The 20,647-nt window shown below is 39.9% G+C and overlaps 1 protein-coding gene across 2 annotated transcripts in view; it reads right to left on the reverse strand.

The window, feature by feature from the left end:
- The window catches only part of MYOM3 (myomesin 3), a 450,074-nt gene that overhangs the window by 72,572 nt on the left and 356,855 nt on the right, over positions 1-20,647 (reverse strand). For both annotated transcript variants that reach the window (XM_069622682.1, XM_069622681.1), the window contains 2 exons: positions 12,886-12,930; positions 10,705-10,841 (listed from right to left, as the gene is read on the reverse strand). In XM_069622682.1, the coding sequence (XP_069478783.1) occupies positions 10,705-10,841; positions 12,886-12,930 (182 nt within the window). The remainder of the gene's footprint in view (positions 1-10,704; positions 10,842-12,885; positions 12,931-20,647) is intronic.

Consider the following 20,647-nt stretch of genomic DNA (forward strand, 5'->3'; position numbering starts at 1 on the left):
AGCAGCACAAAGAAGGATATTTATTTTTGAGCCAAGGTATTTTTAACAAAGAGGAAAATATATAAGACCTGTTTACCATATTATATGAGGAATCTTCCAAATGCATCTCATTACATGCAAAGACGTTTTTGAGGAATAACTTACTTTAAAACTGCACTCAACATTAAATGGTATTTCCTTTGGTTGTTGAACTATTTCCATACAGAGAGGTAAATGAAATGGAATTAACTGATTAAGGAAATAGTATAATTTTAAGGAAAACAAAAGATTATTTCTGTGTTTTCAACTATTTTTTCAAGTGTGCTTCATTCAAAAGACTCATCTTCTTGAGACATTCTGGAGTTTGTGTTCACAGTTTTATTGACATTGTTTGGAAACACATTTTCTTTTCTTCAAGTTCATTTATTTCCACAAGGAACCTCCATCAGTTTAGTCACTTGTAATGACATTCAGTTCATTGGTTTTCAGCAGCACAGTTATGAAACATGACCACCAAAGTTTGCTTTTAGGGTAAAAGAGTTGGAGTTATTTCAAAACTAAAAAAAAAATATATAGAAATAATTATCATCCTCTGGGCTTTTTGCAGAGGGTATTCAGGTAGGATTGTTGATATTCATAAAATAATAGTTGTTTAGTTTTGTAATATTATTTAATGCTTAACAATTTTCATTCATGCAGAGACCGGATGAAGATAGAAGATCCAGTGTCTGATTTGTTATTTTATCCACTTTTCCCCCTTCCCCCCAGGGGTGTCTAGTACTCAGCTGTTCAGTTTAGTTGTGAGCTAGACATCTTAGTGGGATCGTGGGACTCAGCAGCTCCTGCGTTGGATGTGGATATTACCAGCCTGACAGAATGAAAGGCTCAAGTAGTTAACTTCGCCTGAGCTGCTGAGACCACTTCCCAGAATAATTATGGAAGCCTTGGGGGATATGATTAAGGAGTTGAGGGAAGAATTAAGGGTTTCTATAAATGAGAATGTCCTTTTAAATAAAAAGATTGAGGAGTTAAATATTAAGGTAACACATATTCAGGAAATGTCAGAAGAAAGGTTGGTAGGTAGGAGAGAAGAACAGATTTTGGAACCCCCAGTTCTGGAAAGGGAAGGTTCTAGACAGAGAGGAGATTCTGGGTTAGGAGCAATTGGAGGTTTAAAGTCTTTAATTTTACCGGTGCCTCTGGCACCACCTGAACGTTTTTCTGGTGAGGCTAAAAGATTTCAAACATTTTTCACTCAATGTGAATTACATTTTTTAAGTAGGCCGGAAGTGTTTTCTTCTGATATGTCAAAGATAACATTTATGATATCTTATCTTTCAGGGGAGGCTGCTAGTTGGGCAGGAGTGTTGGTTAAACAAAAAGATTTAGCTTTGTATGATTTTAAATTATTTAAGGAGGAGTTCAGTAAGTTATTTGATAAACGTCAGGAATCCTTACAAGTTGATGGTGAACTGCTTGAGTTAAAACAGGGGAATCGAGAGTTAGTAAGTTATATTACCCAATTTAAGACTCTAGTTGTTGAAAGTAACTGGCCAGAAGAGAAGAGAGCATCCCTTTTTTACAGAGGTTTAAGGGATGAATTGAAAGACGCCTTGTCTGGGGTGGTAAATAGACCAACTTCTTGTGACGCCTTGATGGATTTAGTTGTACAGTTAGATTTTCTCCTCTATGAAAGAAGATTGGAGCGTAGGAGGGGAGACAATAAACAAGAGAATAAATCTAATCCTAGATTTGATAGACCTAGGCTGGAGTTTGTAAATAGAGATTTTAGGTCAAAAAATTCTGAAAGTTCAGGAAGAATTAGAGGACCTCTTTCTAAGGAGGAAAGAGATAGGCGAAGAAATAATAATCTCTGTCTTTATTGCGGAAGGAGTGGACATTTTCTTGGGAACTGCCCTTACACTCCAAAGAAAGTACAAAATCCTGACGGCAAGAATCATCAAGTAGCCAATACTCTTCAGGCGGCAGTTCCTCACATAACAATTAATGTATCCTTGATTTTTGAAAAGAAATTGGTGGGTAGTGGTCCTGTGATTATTGATTCAGGAGCAACTGGGAATTTTATGGATTGGGGAGTAGCAAAGAGTTTAGGTATTCCCTTAGTGAAGAAGGTTTTATCTGAGCAGGTTAGTTCAGTGGATGGATCAGAATTAACTTCAGGACCAATCACACATGAAACTTCTCCCTTACTAATGATTATGGCATGGAACCATGGAGAGGAGTTGATTTTTGAGATTATCGATGCTCCACAATTGAAGATTATTTTAGGCATGCCCTGGCTTACACATCATAATCCTTTGATTGATTGGGGCAGAAGGGTGATTGAATTAAATTCCAATTTTTGTAAGGAACATTGTTTTGAAGGTAAATCCCTTGAAGATACTCAGATTGATGATGTTAAGGGTGCAAGGTTCTTAGGAGAGGTTGGAGCTCTTTTTCACTCTCATACTATTGGAGCTGTTATGGGAGAGTTACCTGATTGCTACAAAGAATTCAGTGATGTCTTTGATGAGGTAGTGGCAGGTGGTCTTCCTCCTCATAGACCATTTGATTGTAAGATAGAACTTGAACCAGGAGCCACTTTACCTTGTAGCAGGGTTTATGCTCTTACTGAAAAGGAAAACGATTACCTTAAGGAGTATTTAACTGAAAATTTAGCAAAGGGTTTCATTAGACATTCCAAGTCCCCGGTGGCATCTCCTTTATTTTTTGTGCCTAAAAAAGAGGGAACATTGAGGACTTGTATTGATTATAGAGCTCTAAATAAGGTAACAATCAAAAACAGATATCCACTTCCTTTAATTTCAGTTATGTTAGATCAGATACAAGGAGCTGAAATATTTTCTAAATTGTATTTGAGAGGTGCTTATCATCTTGTTAGAGTAAAAGAGGGAGATGAATGGAAGACAGCTTTCAAGACTAAGTATGGATTATTTGAATATTTAGTGATGCCTTTCGGATTATGTAATGCCCCAGCTTCATTTCAGTTTTTTATTAATGAAGTTCTACGTGAGTTTCTGGACATTTTTGTTGTAGTCTACATCGATGATATTTTGATTTATTCACAAGATTTGAAACAACATCAAAGTCATGTAAAATTGGTCCTACAAAAATTGAGAGAAAACCATTTATTTGCAAAATTGGAAAAAAGCCAATTTCATACTTCTTCAGTTCAATTACTTGGTTTTGTGATTACTCCTGGTGGGTTGGAGATGGATTTAAAGAAGATTAAGGCTGTCAAAGACTGGCCATCTCCGACTAAAGTTAAGGAGGTGCAGAGTTTTTTGGGCTTTGCCAATTTTTATAGGAGATTTATCGAAGGATTCTCTCAAATCATTACTCCTATTACTAAACTTCTTAAGAAAGGAGTAAAATTCATTTGGAGTGAAGAAGCTGAAGAGGCTTTTCAGGTTTTGAAAGATCGTTTCATTACAAGACCTGTGCTTTTACATCCTGATCCTTCTAAGCCTTTTTTTGTTGAGGCAGACGCCTCCAATCTGGCTATGGGAGCGGTTTTATCTCAAAGGCATGAAAACACTGGACAATTGCATCCAGTTGCTTATTTTTCCAAAAAATTTTCTTCAGCTGAAATCAATTATACCATCATGGATCGTGAGCTTTTAGCGATCAAGGCTGCCTTTGAGGAATGGCGCCATTATTTAAATGGAGCTAGACACACTGTGACAGTTTTGACTGATCACCGAAATCTTTTATTTTTAAAATCAGCTAAAACTTTAACACCCAGACAATTAAGATGGTCATTATTCTTTTCAGATTATGATTTTGTAATTACTTTTAAACCTGGAAGTCAAAATGGAAAGGCCGATGCTTTGTCTCGTCAGTTTCCTGGTAGTGAACAATTGAAGGAGATTGATCAACAACCTGTGATTTCCTCTGAACATTTTATTGTGGCGGGAGTTTTTGATGAAGGAAGTTTTTCTAAAGAAATTCAAGACTGTATGACTTCTGAACAAATGGATGAATGGGTGAGACAGGACCCAGTGAGAAAAATTAAAAATGGTTTACCATATTTCGACACTAGATTATATATTCCTTCAGAGAAGCTCAGTGAAAAAATTTTGATTGATTGTCATGAATCAAAACTCTCAGGTCATCCAGGGTTTAGAAAAACTTTAGAGTTGGTCAGGAGGGAATTTTGGTGGGATACAATGAGAAGTGACATTTTAAACTTTGTTAAGACTTGTGAGACTTGTATTAGAGCCAAGTCACATGTGGGTAAACCAATGGGTTTATTAGAACCTCTTCCAATTCCGCCGCATCCGTGGCATACTATTTCTATGGATTTTATAGTTGATCTCCCTAAGGATCAGGGTTGTTCTACAATTTTGGTTGTTGTTGATTTACTTACTAAAGAAAGTCATTTTATTCCAATTAAAGGGGAAGTTACTGCAGAAAGTTTGGCACAGCATTTTTCTCAAGGCATTGTTCGGCTGCATGGTTTACCTAGTCAGGTGATTTCTGATGGAGGTTCTCAGTTTATTTCAAAATTTTGGAGGGCCTTTTGTAGAAGTCTTGGTGTGGAAGTTAAATTAACATCTGGATATCATCCCGAGACTAATGGTCAAGTGGAACGTGTTAATCAAGAGTTGGAAAAGTACTTAAGATGTTACTTGCAAGCAGGAGACAGTTGGGTAGATCTAATTTGGATAGCAGAATTTGCATATAATAATTCTATGAAGGATTCTACTTCCATGTCACCTTTTTTCTGTAGTCGTGGTTTCCATCCTCGTTTCCTTAGAGAACAGATAGAGAAAGACATTGGTAGTCCAGCAGTTGAGATTAGATTACAGACTATGAAGGAAAATTTGGTACGAGCAGTCAAGGCACTTCAATTAAGTAAGGCTAGTTATAAGAGATTTGCTGATGTTAAACGCAAGCCTGGGCCAGAATTTTGTGTTGGGAATAAAGTCTGGTTGTCTACCAAGAATTTGAAAATCAAGGGTCGAACTAAATTTAGTCCAAGATATATAGGTCCTTTTGAGATTGAGACTGTGATAAATCCAGTTGCAGTTAGATTGAAACTTCCCGAAAATTTAAAAGTACATCCAACATTTCACATTAGTCAGTTAAAACCATTTGTGGATGGAACTAGATTAGGAGTTCCTCCTAGTCCAGTTTTAGTGGAGAATCAATCTGAAGAATTTGAGGTCAGAGCAATTTTGGACTCTAGAAGAAGTCGTGGAAAACTTCAGTATTTAATAGACTGGAAAGGTTTTGGGCCTGAGGAACGCTCTTGGGAATTTGCTAGTGATATCCATGCTCCAATTTTTGTCGCCAAATTTCATAGGAAGTATCCTTTCAAGCCTGGTCCGGGAGGGAGGGCTTGGAGAGGGGGTACTGTCAGGTTCCATAGTAAATAGGTGGTAATTAAAGAATTATTATCCTTATGTTCTTTGTTTATTATCCTTATGTTCTTTGTTTATTTCATTGTTAGGTTTAAAAACTAAATATAGTCCTTTCACTGTTAAAATGGTTGGGCCTTAACTTCCATATTCAGAGTACTGCAGATACCCCAAGCCAAGATGGAGGGCAGAGGCAGGAGTTCTGATTGGGTGGCAGGTTGACAATGGTGTGACTCCCAACATTCTAAACTGCCTTTCATTAGTTTAGTTTCCTGAGCTGGTCATGTTTCTGTTTATCTCCTGTGTTTTGGGCCTTGGAAAACTCTTAAGAAAATATCTTCAACACTAAAAGAAAAAGAAACAACTCATTCAAGTTACATCTACTCTAAAGAAATTAATTTTCCCTGTGGAAGAAAACGCTGAGAGGTCTTCTAAAGCAAAAAATAAGCTAAGTACTTTTTATGTAATTAATCTAAATGAACTGCCAAAGTTAGCCTTATCTTCTGTTATTTTCTCCTCTGAAGTGCAAGGATTAAAAGACATTGTGTTGTGAAGCCAGTGTTTTTACATGGCAAACTCATTCATCAGAGATTAAGTCATGAAAACATGATATTTAAAGGCTATTAAAGTTAATGACTGCACAGGCAACCTTTTTTTAAATTTTTTTTTTAAAAGCAGCACAAAGAAGGATATTTATTTTTGAGCCAAGGTATTTTTAACAAAGAGGAAAATATATAAGACCTGTTTACCATATTATATGAGGAATCTTCCAAATGCATCTCATTACATGCAAAGACGTTTTTGAGGAATAACTTACTTTAAAACTGCACTCAACATTAAATGGTATTTCCTTTGGTTGTTGAACTATTTCCATACAGAGAGGTAAATGAAATGGAATTAACTGATTAAGGAAATAGTATAATTTTAAGGAAAACAAAAGATTATTTCTGTGTTTTCAACTATTTTTTCAAGTGTGCTTCATTCAAAAGACTCATCTTCTTGAGACATTCTGGAGTTTGTGTTCACAGTTTTATTGACATTGTTTGGAAACACATTTTCTTTTCTTCAAGTTCATTTATTTCCACAAGGAACCTCCATCAGTTTAGTCACTTGTAATGACATTCAGTTCATTGGTTTTCAGCAGCACAGTTATGAAACATGACCACCAAAGTTTGCTTTTAGGGTAAAAGAGTTGGAGTTATTTCAAAACTAAAAAAAAAATATATAGAAATAATTATCATCCTCTGGGCTTTTTGCAGAGGGTATTCAGGTAGGATTGTTGATATTCATAAAATAATAGTTGTTTAGTTTTGTAATATTATTTAATGCTTAACAATTTTCATTCATGCAGAGACCGGATGAAGATAGAAGATCCAGTGTCTGATTTGTTATTTTATCCACTTTTCCCCCTTCCCCCCAGGGGTGTCTAGTACTCAGCTGTTCAGTTTAGTTGTGAGCTAGACATCTTAGTGGGATCGTGGAACTCAGCAGCTCCTGCGTTGGATGTGGATATTACCAGCCTGACAATAGGTTGCCCAGTTCATTTTCTGAACCTTCCAAAGTATATAACTATTGAATAGCTAACCTTTGATGTTTGTTGTTTTTATCTTTTGCAGGTGCTAGGATACTGTAGTGGTATTGTTTACCATCCCAATTGTCAAATAGGCTATACTGTAATTGATTACCTCCTGATGAATGTTCCACACTTTGTTTTAGAGGAACAGAAACATGTCGAGACATATCTCTGAACTTTAAACAGAGAGTAAAATGTATGACATATTTATCCATATTTGGATAGGTACCATTCTATTTAGGTTGAAAAGTACCCTCAGTGGTCGTATTTTTGCTATAACATTACTTTTAACTGGCCATCGGAGCCTGCTACGTATTCCCTATTGTTGCTTTTTACATGGGATTTGACAATTTCTGTATTACTGACCTATCTATTTAATTGGATGTTTTAAATCTGACGGACTGTTTATTATTAAAATTTGATACTGACTTTTTTAACCTTCCTTGGTCCCTCCTAATGTTTTACTTAGAGTGTTTATACCACACACCTCTAGTACCTGCTTCATAACTTTGTCTCCCTGTACTCATATCGATGGCAGTGCCTCGTCCTATTGTTTGGTGTTTGTAGTGTCTTAAAAACTTTTAACATATTTTTAATTATATACCTCACAACTCTTAGTTCATTAGAAATGGCAATAATTTACTTCAGGCACAACATTCTAGAACAAACATTACATATATTAATTCATTCTACACAATGCAATATAATATCATATGCTATACACCTATTAAGGCCTTCCTTTCTAACCCCCGAGAATACATTTTCCACGTATCCAACAAATAACTCCCTTCCCTACTTCATTATTGCGGACTAATCGAGAAAAACATTTTCCCCCAACTGTTTGTGTATCACTATTAAAATATTCACTAAAACAATGCTCATTAAGCTATAGTATCCATACAAAAGCCTAGCCCATATGAATTCACTGTTTAAATCCTCTAATCTCCTTATGAATTTTCCCAACCACATTTGCCGCGACCCTACTGTTGCACTACAGCCAATCAGCCAATGTTTTAGTGTTTCTGCCTCTCCCGGCTTTTTACAGAGCCGACAATGTCTTTCTTGCCAAAGGATCCTTCTTATGGGACCCCATCTTTATAGGGAGCCAAGTAAGTTAAGACTAAGGCGCATATAAATGTAACAATATTTCCACCCTGGGAATCTCATCACGGAGGACTGCATCTCTGTATATGTCCTCAGGCGTGTGGGTAGCTCCCTTTGTAGTTTGTACAATGACATTCTCTGTATATCTTTCCCCATTTTACAATTTTCATACATCTTCACCAGGCTTTCCATCAATGTAAGCTTGTCTGAGTCAATTTCAGCAAGAATCGGACCACAGCACTCCCCAAAATTGCTTGATGCTTTGTCATAATTAGTGCTTAAAGATATATTCAAATCTTCAAAGAGCAAACCCGATGGTGGAACCAATATTGCTTTGGCCTGTTGTACTATTGGATCTAACCCTATCATATAATGACCCCATCCATGGCATATGAAGGTTGCAAAATATGGTTGGTATCTAAAATATTCTTGTCTGCTTTAGTATGTATTTGGTATTTAAAAATTGTCACGTTTATGTACTTTTTTACTCTCGCAAGCTACTTTTGGTAATGCCACCAGGATTAAAAAGGAACTGATGCCTTCTGGGTCAAAGGTCAAGTTACATCACTTCCTGTGATGTCCTTAGGTCTGTGATGTCACTTCTGCTAGCCATGGAATTTTGGTGAATCGACGTCGCTGAACTGACCCTTCTAAAAACGTTTCAATATCCTGTATACACACCAGACAAAACACAAACATACCTATTCCACAGCAGAAACCTACAACTATCACAAAATGCACACACTCAGAAACACCCAACTAAACACAACACACTTTAGTAAACAAATCCAAGTACGCACAAATCAACAAACACCACCTAACCTTTACCAACTAAAAATAAACCCATCACACAGTGACAATTTTTTCCGAACTGAAGCTACCAACAGCACAGACAAGATCTGTAGCGCCTCCCCTCTCTATCCCATTAACTAAACCATTCCAGCCATCCTACCTTTCCAGATCCAACAAAGGTGCCTGGAGTCCAGTGAAAAGGGCAGTGGTGCGTGCTATGAATCACAGTAACATGACAAACTAATTGTACCCATACATTAATATTTATAGCTAAATAGACATTAATATCTGAGAAGGACCACGGGTTGCATACTTGCTGCCCATTTTGTTGAACTGCTACAACTCTGCAGACTCTGTGCACTCTTCAGCTCTATCTTTGCTCGTACACTAGAATTGGTATGTGTGTGTGTAAGCATTGTCAAGAGAATTACAAAATATCTCAGGAGACAACAAAGCAAATGGTCCGTTTCCTAGTATGTCACACCCACAATCCTTTTAACAGCACCGATCTACAAAGCTATCTACCCCTCCCACCACCATCATAAAACTGCACAAATACACTTTTTCTGATATCTAACATCTTTGATGACTGGGTCCTTAAGTCCTCGATAAAAGAACCTTTATGTTATGCACAGTTGACAAAGCAATCCCACCAAAGAAAGGCACAGCAGTATGCTAAGGCACCCAAGGCCACCTTTCTACAAAAACAGCTGAAATCAATAATGATATTAAGAGGGGAGGAGAATGGATGAATGAACACATAGAAGATTGCTCAGTGGCCTAAAGCTCCTATGGAGAGATTTCCAGGCTTGAATGTGTGCTGACCCTATCTTTTCATTTCCAGGTCAATAAAATGAGCACAGGGAGATTCAGTAACTATACCAGTTGTCTCTAGCGCCTAGAGATGACTCGGTGTGTAGAATATGGTAAATAACATTAATGATTATCACCATTTGTCCTGTAAAGTCTTCACTTCATTTTCTATCCCCTGTTATTTCCCCTTAAATCAATTAAATGGACCGCTGTTGCAATGTCTTTATGTTAACTGGTTGAATGCTATTATCATTGCCATGAATTTCCCGGTTCGCTGGAATTGTGTGAAACAGTATCTTGTATGTCATGATCTTTCTTTGCATCACAAGATCATGTACCGATAAAAGTTCCATCTTTCTAGAGTTAGATATATAGGACATTTATTTCAATATATTTCGATGGGTTCTGGTATTTTAACAAATACCAACGATAAGCTATCAGGAATACAGGCACCAGCAAGTGATGGGGGGAGCCTGGGAACATGTTACAACACTAGAAACAATGCATTGCACATACTACAACTTGAGGCACAAAGGAAATACAATGATCTGCCCATCTACTAATGATCTTTGGTCAGGTGAAATCCAGGTCTCCAGGATCCAAGCAACCGCTAAGCGAGGTCATTCAGTTAACCTGGTGAAGGTGAAGTCCTAAAATTCCACACTTACAATTTGGCAGTCAGACCATTTTTTGGGGCGTCAAAATAGTTTAATTCTTGAAATTTCGGGAGTAGAACACTGATCAAAAAATGCAACTTCTGTATTTGTGTAAGAAGACCTGTATAATTCTATTGCTTCTGTGTTTCAGGTTGAAGAGCAAAACAGAAGAAAAAGTAGCAATTGGATTCGTGAAAGTTCCAATCTGGCCACAGGGACGGTAGAGGGGGATTGCTGGTCACATGCAAGAAAAATGAAAATACAGTTATAGCATGTTTATGGAAGTGTGGTTCCATTTCTCCTTTTTTGGCCCTTTTTGGATCTTTAGTGGGTTCAAAACATCACAAATTGGCTCATCTGAACCACTCACTAGGCGACAATGATAAAAATGTATTGTACCCACCGGGGTGCTCGTGAGCTCTTTGTTATTGAAGATTAGATGCAACTCTGCTTCTGGCGACAGTTCTTCGACCTGCAGCCAGAGGCGCACTTCTCCCTTCTCCAGAACCTCAACGTTCCAGCCTGATATCAGCTCGATCTCTGGATGCGAAACACATGGAGGAAAGAGTCACCCATTGTATTATGTAAAGAAGCTTGCATGGCGCTCCTACCAAGTGATCACATATAGTCCATTAGTGAATTAAGATTTTAATTCTGCAGGACCAGGTTTGTTCAAACCATCTACATTTCATTTACGGGACATTCAAGGGGATAAAACGATTAGGGAGACGCAATTACTCTACACCAACTTGATACCAATATTCCAGTTATTTCTTCTTCGACTAATATTGATCAGTTGTTTAAGTCAAATGTGTTTAATTGGAGCAAATGAAGATTGCAACTTCCAGAAAAATGTGTTGTGAAATGAAAACCCAGGACTGGAAAAGTGGTGTCCCTGATGCACACAGGTAACTGAACCCACTTCAGGTGGAATTTTTTTTCTCCAAGTCCTTTAAACCCACCCTAACTTTGCAGGTGTTTGCTTCATAAAAGATATAACATTAATCAAATCCAATGTATAAATATAAAATGCATCTGCCCACCAATTAAAAATAAAATAGTATAAAAGTTTATACGCTAACTATTTAAAAAGGCACACACACACAAACAAGCGCGTGCGCGAGCACACACACACGCATTTAGTAATGTGATGGCAATTGCACAAGTATTTTTGATCTATATTAGCAGGATTGACTCACACTGGCTGTAGAGGTTACAACAGCAGCATACCCAGCCTGAAGTGCATTATCATGATCCCAGGCCTGCGATCGGGCACCCATTCTAGGTATTCCACTAGGCCTGCTGCCGGTGTCATTGGGAGGCAGGGCATTACAGACTTTTTCCCACACCTCAAAGATACACTATCCAGTAATTTGCTCTTCGAAAGCACCTCTTAATGTAAGCCTTATGTTAGGATAGTCAAATCACGGGTCTACACCCACTGCTAAAAGGTTGCTTCTAATGTGTTTCAACCAAGTGGGGAATTGTTCAACAATTTAGTTGCCAACTCAGCCCCATCTTTTCTCCATTGAGAACACCAGAACATCAGAGAAGAGAGGGCTATCAGACCACCCAAACAAGATAACCCATTTCTACATGAAGAATACATGTAACAGTGGACCTCTGGATACCAAGGACATTCTGTGCTTCCTGATCAAGTTATATGCCACCTGAACACTGGTGTAATATAGATGCCTCATGGAAGAGTTGCCACCTGAAACACTAGTGTAACTCGGATTCCTCCTGGAAGGATTGTCATCTGAACACTAGTGCAATATGGATTCCTCCTGCAAGAGTTGCCATTTGACCACTGGTGCAAAATGGATTCCTCCTGGAAGGATTGCAATCTGAACACTGGTGCAATATAGATTCCTCCTGGAAGAATTACCATCTGAACACTAGTGCAGTATAGATTCCTCCTGGAAGGGTTACCATCTGAACCCTGTCACAATATAGATTCCTCCTAGAAGTGTTGCCAACTGAACACTGGTGCAATATCGATTCCTCCTAGAAAAGTTGCCATCTGAACACTACTGTGATTTGGATTTCTCCCAGACTAATTCCCTATTGTATTGGAAATGAAACCCTTACACTAGGAGTATGTGACATAGATTTGCTAAATAAGCAAGCCATTTTCAATTCCTTTTTTCATTCAATTGTACTCATGCATCCCACACGAAATGTGCCTGACCGGTCACAGAATCTGCATGTGTAGTCCAGCCAACCGCATGCATAATTTCGGGCATGTCTAAAATAAGCATATCCTCCAGAAGGTTTCCTGTAAAACATCCATGTCCAGTAGTACTTTGCGGCCACACTTAAGTGTATTTTATGCATAGAGTAAATTACTTGGGCCCTGAGATGCCACCAATCAGCTGACCGTGAGTGTGCGCCTGGAAAAGATGCTAAGACAGAACGGTGTTTCTGGGCATTGTTGTTCAGAGTCGCCGAGAATATGTGTGCTGTAAAGGGCCCTTTATTATAGTTTATACAATGCTTACCATCTAAGTTTCTGCTGCAAAGAGGGTGTATGACATCATTTGCAAGGCTATCATTATGGCACAGTAATACGTGGTTATCTTACCGGGATTTCTGATTTCATGGCTACGGCGCAGCAGGTCATCCAATTCTGCAATAAAGAAACATACCATTTAAAAAACCGTGAGCAAGTGGAAGGCAAGCAGCCCACGCTCGGCTTTCTTGCAGGGGTATTTAATTAGCACCTGAAAAAGCATAGCTGTACCACAGCCACTCATTATGAGCTGTGCAGTTAAGTTCAAAGCACTCATCTTGTGTTAAATACAGTATTTCAGTTGTCTACAAGCACTCTCAGTACGCGCTATCATGTTTCCTTAAGATGGGCTGTTTGCTGAAGGAACACGTTCTCTAGATTGTGTGCTCATATTTCCATTACTTGTTTGCAACTGAAGTGTAGGCATCACGTGTTCACATGAACTCTACTTTCCAGATGTCTATACTTGGGACGCGCAGCCAGTCCTTTGTAATGTTAATTTTCATCTTTTTACTACAAGTCTGTGCATGGAAAACACACGACAGACTTATCGGTGGTAGTAGACACCAGGAGGACAGCTCAGGGGCAACACGTCTTTCTTGGAAGCAAGACAATGGAGAGCAACGCAGGTTCTAATCCTGGTCCTTAGCTCAGACACTGGTCTCCAGTGTTAAGCGTGCAATAAATGATTAATGATTTTTTTTATTGCATTAGTTGAATCTAGTTCAACGTTTCAACCTTTCAATTTAAATTTCATTTAAATAACAGTTATTAATCAAAACCATTTAAAATATTCCAATATCTATCAAAAAGTTCTCTAACAACTTGTAAAGTAGAACAAGTTTAGAATTAGCAATAAAATCACAATGAAAAACCCTAGGTAAAAACAATATGAGACCCAAGAGCATTTCCTACATACATTCAGCAATAGCAACACAATATTTAAAAAGAATGTGTAAAATACAGAACACCACGCAAGATAAGTTCGAAATTGCAATTGAGGTTTACGGTATAGTCGTCAATGTAAACGCAAGTCCAACAACGCAACATTATTAATTCATTCGACACTGTTATTGTGTGCACTGCTGCAGTCCAATTTCTGGTGCTTCTCAAAAATTGCCAACCGTGGCAGAAAAATCGCAATGGTGCCACTGGCCGTAGTCTCCTGATAACACTTGTGGAAACAACAATGGCTTTTCGGAATCGGCGACAGGGGCTTTCCTGACTCTGATCCCCACTGTAAGAAGCATTCAAACTGCTAGTAAAGTTTTTCTTTTTGCAACTTTCCTCATTGGTTTCACCCCCCCCTCCACCCCCCACCACCATCCCCCAGCATATTTGCATTTTGTCTGGAGCCTAGATGATTTCAGGAGTCAGTGGGGGCCTTTTGCCTCACTTGTCTGCTTCATTCATTTGGTTTGGGATGCACTGGGCAGCCCCTCCGGCCATCCTGGACTGGTGATTTCAACCACTGAATTATTCAGAGTATACCAAAGTATTTATTATATCCATTCCTTAATTCCGTGACTCCATGTACATTTATAACTATTTTAAATTTTGTTTAGTGTTGGTGACCTTTTTGTGAATTTTATTTAGACAGCATGCATCACTTATTAGTTAAAATATCATTGCACTCTGTTCTCAATCACAAAATGTTTCTTTATGTTTGTGAATGAACGCATGATTGCATTCAGAAATGCAGGTGCTGTTGATTTGCTTTTGCAATTGGTGCAGTTCTGTTTCTGGATGGCAGTAATCTCGAGGAGTTGCACTGCATGTCTGCAGTCCAATGCCCAGTCAAGTTCTCCATGTTACTCAGGGGTTCAGCTTGTTCTAATTGCTCACAGAGACAAGCATTTTCATCAATGAAAAAGAGCGAAATGTGCAAATGTTGCTCTCGTGTAGAGTACGTCTTTACCTTCTAGATCAGCTAGAACTAAACAGACCCATAGCATCTCATACCAGAAGAGTGCTGAAGAAAAGCAGTGAGCGCGCGCCCAAATCACCAGGAGAAGGGGACACGTAGATGGGCATGGATGCTTGAAAAAGGTCTTTCAGCTTGCACTCTCCTGTATGTAAAAGCTGGTTTGTGTGGCCTTCTGCTGTCAGTGGATAGGGCATGAAGGGCGCACAAAAGAGATCTGATACCCATACGAAGATCTACAGGGTTGCATAAGAACAGGCACTCAAGGACACAACTGGCATATTCTGCCTAGATTATTCTCAAAGAAACAACCAGGAATGTGTACAGAAAGGTAGCTATAGAGGGTTCCTTTCACCAGGAAAGGACAATGGCTCCTAAATAGCTTTTATCTGTTTTTTCATGAACGGTTCAAACTTTTCAAAACTCATAGATAATACCTTTGGAGCAGTGCAATGACCAAAGATGATGATTCTTACGTATCTCTGACATTCCTTTGTTAACCTACTCTTTCAGGATAAAACAATGACCTACGCCTCCAGATCGCCGGAAAAAGGAGGAATATGATGTTTCTGTTTAGCTAGAAATGTATGTCAAAGAGAAAATTCATTTTCAGTTAAGGACATGATTGGGGTATGCTTTAGATGGAGTATTTTCAAGTTTGCCATTCAGAAAAGGGTAAACATAAATTCACCAATATATATATATATATATATATATATATATATATATATATATATATATATATATATATATATATATATATATATATATATATCGTTAAGACATGGAGGAAGGAGAAAACCGCACTCCAAGCATGAGGTCTGCAGGTCCCAATGAAAAAAGTAACAAACTCGAATCCAATTAGCAAAAACGAGTTTAATAGATGGTAAAAGTAGCAGGCAAAGACACACAGCAAACAAAACAGGACGCAGGGCAGTGTCCTTAACGACGCGTTTCACGCTTCCCCGAGCGCTTGATCACGTGATATGATATATATTTATATATGTCCACACTATAAAGATAAGGTGAGGGGAAAATCGAAAATATGAATTGCTAATAAACTTTTACGCGTGTGACAGATTCGGCTGACATTTTCCAAACTATTTTGTACATCTGCCCTCCTCCCCCCCCAGTCTGGAAACTTTGGGAAAGATTCTTTACAATATTTAAATGTTATTAAGAAAACAAAAAAGAGCACGTTCAGCCTTGTCCCCATTCATTTTTCTAAAGACAGAAAAGGTCAATTTTTGCGTCACTGTATAGCAAAAACTTCTGGATGGATTTGGACGAACTTTGAAACAACTTGGGCTCCTTTCGTAGTTTGTGGTTATTCCGTCAAGTGCTTTTTATTGACCTAAACTAATAGCTATATCTACCATGGTACATTGAGGGTCTGGGTGTTTATGAATGAAACAGCTTATTTTTTTTCGATACAAGATATACAACAAGCCCCCTTGAACGACCCGCCCACTCGACCGTTCGGACCACACGGCCGGCTAAGTCATTGGACACAGAACCACTAAAAGCCTAGATCACACCTGAAATGACATCGCCCCCCCCGCCCGAAAACCCACCTTACCTGAAGCCCGCTGACTATTAAATATGCATAATAAGGAGACAGTTAATGTTATTTTGTTGTTCGAATGTTATTGTTTTTCTGATAATGGCATAATTTCAGCAAACAAGATAGTTATTCTGGCAAACTGTAGTAGAACCCGACAGTACGGTTGTTCTGTAAATGTACCTATAAATGCCATTAAACACATTTTAAAATTAAAAATAGCCTTGTTTATACCCCAGGTATTGGAAAATAAAACACAGAAAAAAGCCATTTTCAGGTAAAAAAAACATGAAAATGCCACGAGGCTAGAGTTGGGGGGAGGCAAGAGACAAGTGAAATATGGGAGACAGAGGGGGGCTAGGGACCAAGTTTGCAACACGAGGCTCAAACATTTTTCACATGCCCTCAGGTATAACCTGGACTATAACCATGGCTACCCAATATGTCAACTGAAACTGTGGCACAGAAACAATGAGTGTTGTGGGGAGAATGGAAGATGGTGGGGAAGGTGAGGAGGCCATGAGGGCAGTCGGGGGAGCAGACACATATGAGGAGGTACTTGGTGAGTTCCTGGGAGAGCAAAAACGAATTTCTTTCACTGTTTTACCCTTAACTCAGCGTGTTATCACTGCAAAGCCCAAGAGCACATATATATTATAAGAAAAGGAATTTACAAACAAAATGGAATTATGGTGCATTTGGCATTATGGGAGAGATCAACAGGAACCCACTGAGTTAAGCCGGTCTTGAGTTTCCCAATGCGCCGAATTCCAAGGGTTTTGTTGCGTTAAGTTTACTCACCTTAACTGCACTTCAACGAAAGTTTTTTCTTGAATTTCACGGGTTTTGTTACACCATCATTGTAAAGATACAGTGGGAAATTGGAGAGTTGGGGAGTTTGGGGGTGGTCTGTTGAGCCTGTTATGAACATTTCTGGCTTATCGGGGGAATCCCACGAAATTCCAGGCCTCATTACAAGGTTGCCGGTCCGGTAACAACGGTACCGGTAAGCTTGCCGTTACCGTTGTTACCGGACCAGCAAACTACAAGGTCTGCTCGTGGGTGCCTGTCTGCCCGGCAGGTCTGACCTGCCGGGTGGAATGGCACCCGCGAGCAGACCTACATGGTAGCGCCGGCCTCCCCATTCCCATTGAGCCCTCTGTGGCTCAATGGGAATGGGGAGTAATAAATACCGGCATCCGGCAATGGGCAATTACTGGGTCCAGTATTTACTGGCACGGCTACTGCCTCAGTCATAATGAGGCCCTCCCACGGTAATAATGCAAGTTGCACTGGGAAAAGGAAATGTGTCATACAACGCAAAGAAATAGTCAAAGGGGGTAATGGGAGAGGGGAAACTGCAGCTGAGGGCAGTGGGGGACAATGGAAAGAACAGGGGGGCACTTGGTGAGTGCCTGTGAGGGCAGATAAGAGTTTTATTCATTTTTAGCATGTCTGCATTAATGCAGAAAACCCAGGGAATACCGCAGGCATAGGTATTTCATTGCCACTGTTTCTGTAGTGCATTGCCAATATCGGGGGAATCCCATGGGAATCGGAGTAGAGTGAAAAAAACAAATGTTTTTATAGTTAGTGGGCCCAAAGGAATTTATAGGTGCAGCATGTACAGTGGCAACTGGCCATGGTCAAAGGCTATGGCTAGTCGGCCCCAAATAAACGTATTGGTGCAACATGTTCAGTAGCCACGGCCAGAGGCCATGGCTAGTGGGCCCCAAAGAAACCTATTGGTGCAACATGTATAGTGGCCACGGCCAGAGGCCATGGCTAGTGGGTCCCAAAGAAACCTATTGGTGCAATGTGCACAAAGGCCAACACTAGTGGGCATGAAAGAATCCTAGTGTTTTATAATATATACTGTGGGCAGGCCAAAGGCTATGGTAAGTGGGCCTCAAGGCAAACTATTAATGGAAGATGTACAGTGGTTACAGCCAAAGGCCATGGCTAGGGGCCCTTGAATAAACAATGGTATAACAAAACCCTTGAAATTCACTGAAAGAAACTTTAGTTACTGTGTTCAGATTTAATGCAATAAAATCCTTGAAATACAACAATGGGTGAAGTGATGATCATCTTAACTTTGCACCCCACCCCCCATTGTGAAGCGCATGAGCACCTACATAACAGATGGGATTCACAATGACATTCAAAATTAGAGGTTGTCAAGATAACTCAGTGGGTTGAGTGCTCGCTGTTGCAATCTGTGTGTGATCTGCTGGTTGCAGGTTTGAATCCTTCCAAGGTCCATAAATGAGTAATAACTCTGGTTGGGTCATATCGTATGTATATGTGTTCTATGTAAAGTTTTTAGGTGAAAGTGCATATAAATAACACATCATTAGACCCTCACTGTCATCAATGGGGGTACCCTGAGTTTAGATGAACATCACTTCCTACATCCACTGAATTTCAAGGGTGTTGTTGCGTTAAATCTGATCACCTTAGCTTAAGTTTTTTCAGTGAATATATATACGCACACCACATTTCCATACATTGTTTAAAATACATGTCTTTTGAAAAACGGGGGCAGAAATGTGTCACAAAAAAGCAAAATCAACTTTTCATATTGGTCTTTTGCAAATCATCATGATATCCCCCAATAATTTGTCACACTTATAATGATGTGAATAGTCTCTTGGTACAGATTTTAGGTGTTAGTATTACCCAGTGGTACTCAATTGTATCAACCTCAGGTGGATGACAGACTGAATTGAGCTGCCAGGATTCAAACCTGTGACCTTCAGGGTTACACAGATCTTTGCAGAGGATTCATTAGTCCACCGGGCTATCTTAGTGAATACTGGCCACTATTCTGTATCCTATGCTATATTATGGTATTCAGTGACATGTGTTGCCACGTTAAGTCATGTCGGTCATGGTATGCCAGAAACTGTACTATGCTTTGCTGTGTTAGGTTATGTTCTGCTAATTATGTTGTGCTATGTAATGTTATACGTTACAATGTTATGTTGCATTTCATTATGAAATGTTATGCCAAATGGTGTAACGCTAATTATATTACATTATGTAATATTATGTTATTCCATGACCCAAGCACTGCCATCTACCTTCTCGGTCATCCGGCCCATGAAGCCGGTTTCAGTGGAGGGCTTTGCCACAACTTTCTCTCCTCCTCCTACTCCTGCGGCTGACTCACACTCTGACACAGCCCTCTCTAACCTACATCTTTCTATCTCCAACACTCTGGATGTCCTTGCCCCTGCCATGAGAATCCCCCTGAAGCCTACCTCCAAGTGTAACTCTTGGTATGACTCTGACCTCGCCACCATGAAACACAAGTGTAGGGTGGCTGAGAGGTAGTCGAGGGCATCCAGCACATCCTCTGACAAACTGGCCAAGAGAGAGCCCACATCCAAGCCCACATCTCTGCGGCCTCTAACAAAATGGCCGAACTCTTCAAAATCTGCAAGGAGCTGGCCAATCCTACTGCAGTCTCCATCTGTCCTGTTCAGGGGCATACACATTTGTTTTTCCCGGCGGGTGCAAGAGGGGCCGGTGGCAAAAAATAAGTGCCATTGTAATTATAGGGACCTTCACGAAATTGGGCTTTTCCGTGGGGTGCCCGGACCCTGGAGCATACACATACTCGGCACCCCTGCTCCTGTTCCCTCCCGAGCCCTCTGCACGGATCTGGCTTCTCACTTTGCCACTAAAACTCAGGACATCCTGTCCTCTCCCGCCTTTTCCTCTCCCTCTACCTCTCTCGGTCTACCTCTGGCCGCCTCTCCCTCTCCCTCTTTCTCCTCTTTTTCTTCAATCACACCTGACAATGTTTCTAGACAAGTTCGATCTATGAAAATATCGTCCGAGCAGGTGCTCCCCCAGAACCATCAAGGCCCACATCATCACCCTCGCTCCAGCCTTGGCAAATTTCTGCAATCACTCTTTTGCCACTGGAACTGTCCCCTTCCCCTAAAGCATTCCCTTTTGCACACCCTCCTGAAAAAAAATTCTGCTTATCCTTCCTGTCCGGCAAACTACTGCTGATCTCTATCACTCCTTTCCTGGGCAAACTCCTGGAAAAGCTGGCCATCTCCCAGCTTACTCCCCACACTGAATCTTTTGGTTGTCTCCATGACTATCAGTCTGGCTTCAGAGCAGCCAGAGGCATGGATACTTCTCTCCTGAACATCTGTGAAGATCTGCTCACTAATCGTAACCCAATTGTTCCTTCTGTCCTCATCCTCCTTGATCTTTCCTCTGCTTTCGACACAGTCAATCATGTCATCCTGATCAATCATTTCCGTGAGAACCTGGGCATCACAGCCCTGGCTTGGTCGACCTCCTTCCTCCTGGATCGACCCTCCCAG

Source organism: Ambystoma mexicanum, chromosome 11, assembly GCF_040938575.1.
Source record: "Ambystoma mexicanum isolate Mex_15411 chromosome 11, UKY_AmexF1_1, whole genome shotgun sequence".
NCBI classification, from domain to species: Eukaryota; Metazoa; Chordata; class Amphibia; order Caudata; family Ambystomatidae; genus Ambystoma; species Ambystoma mexicanum.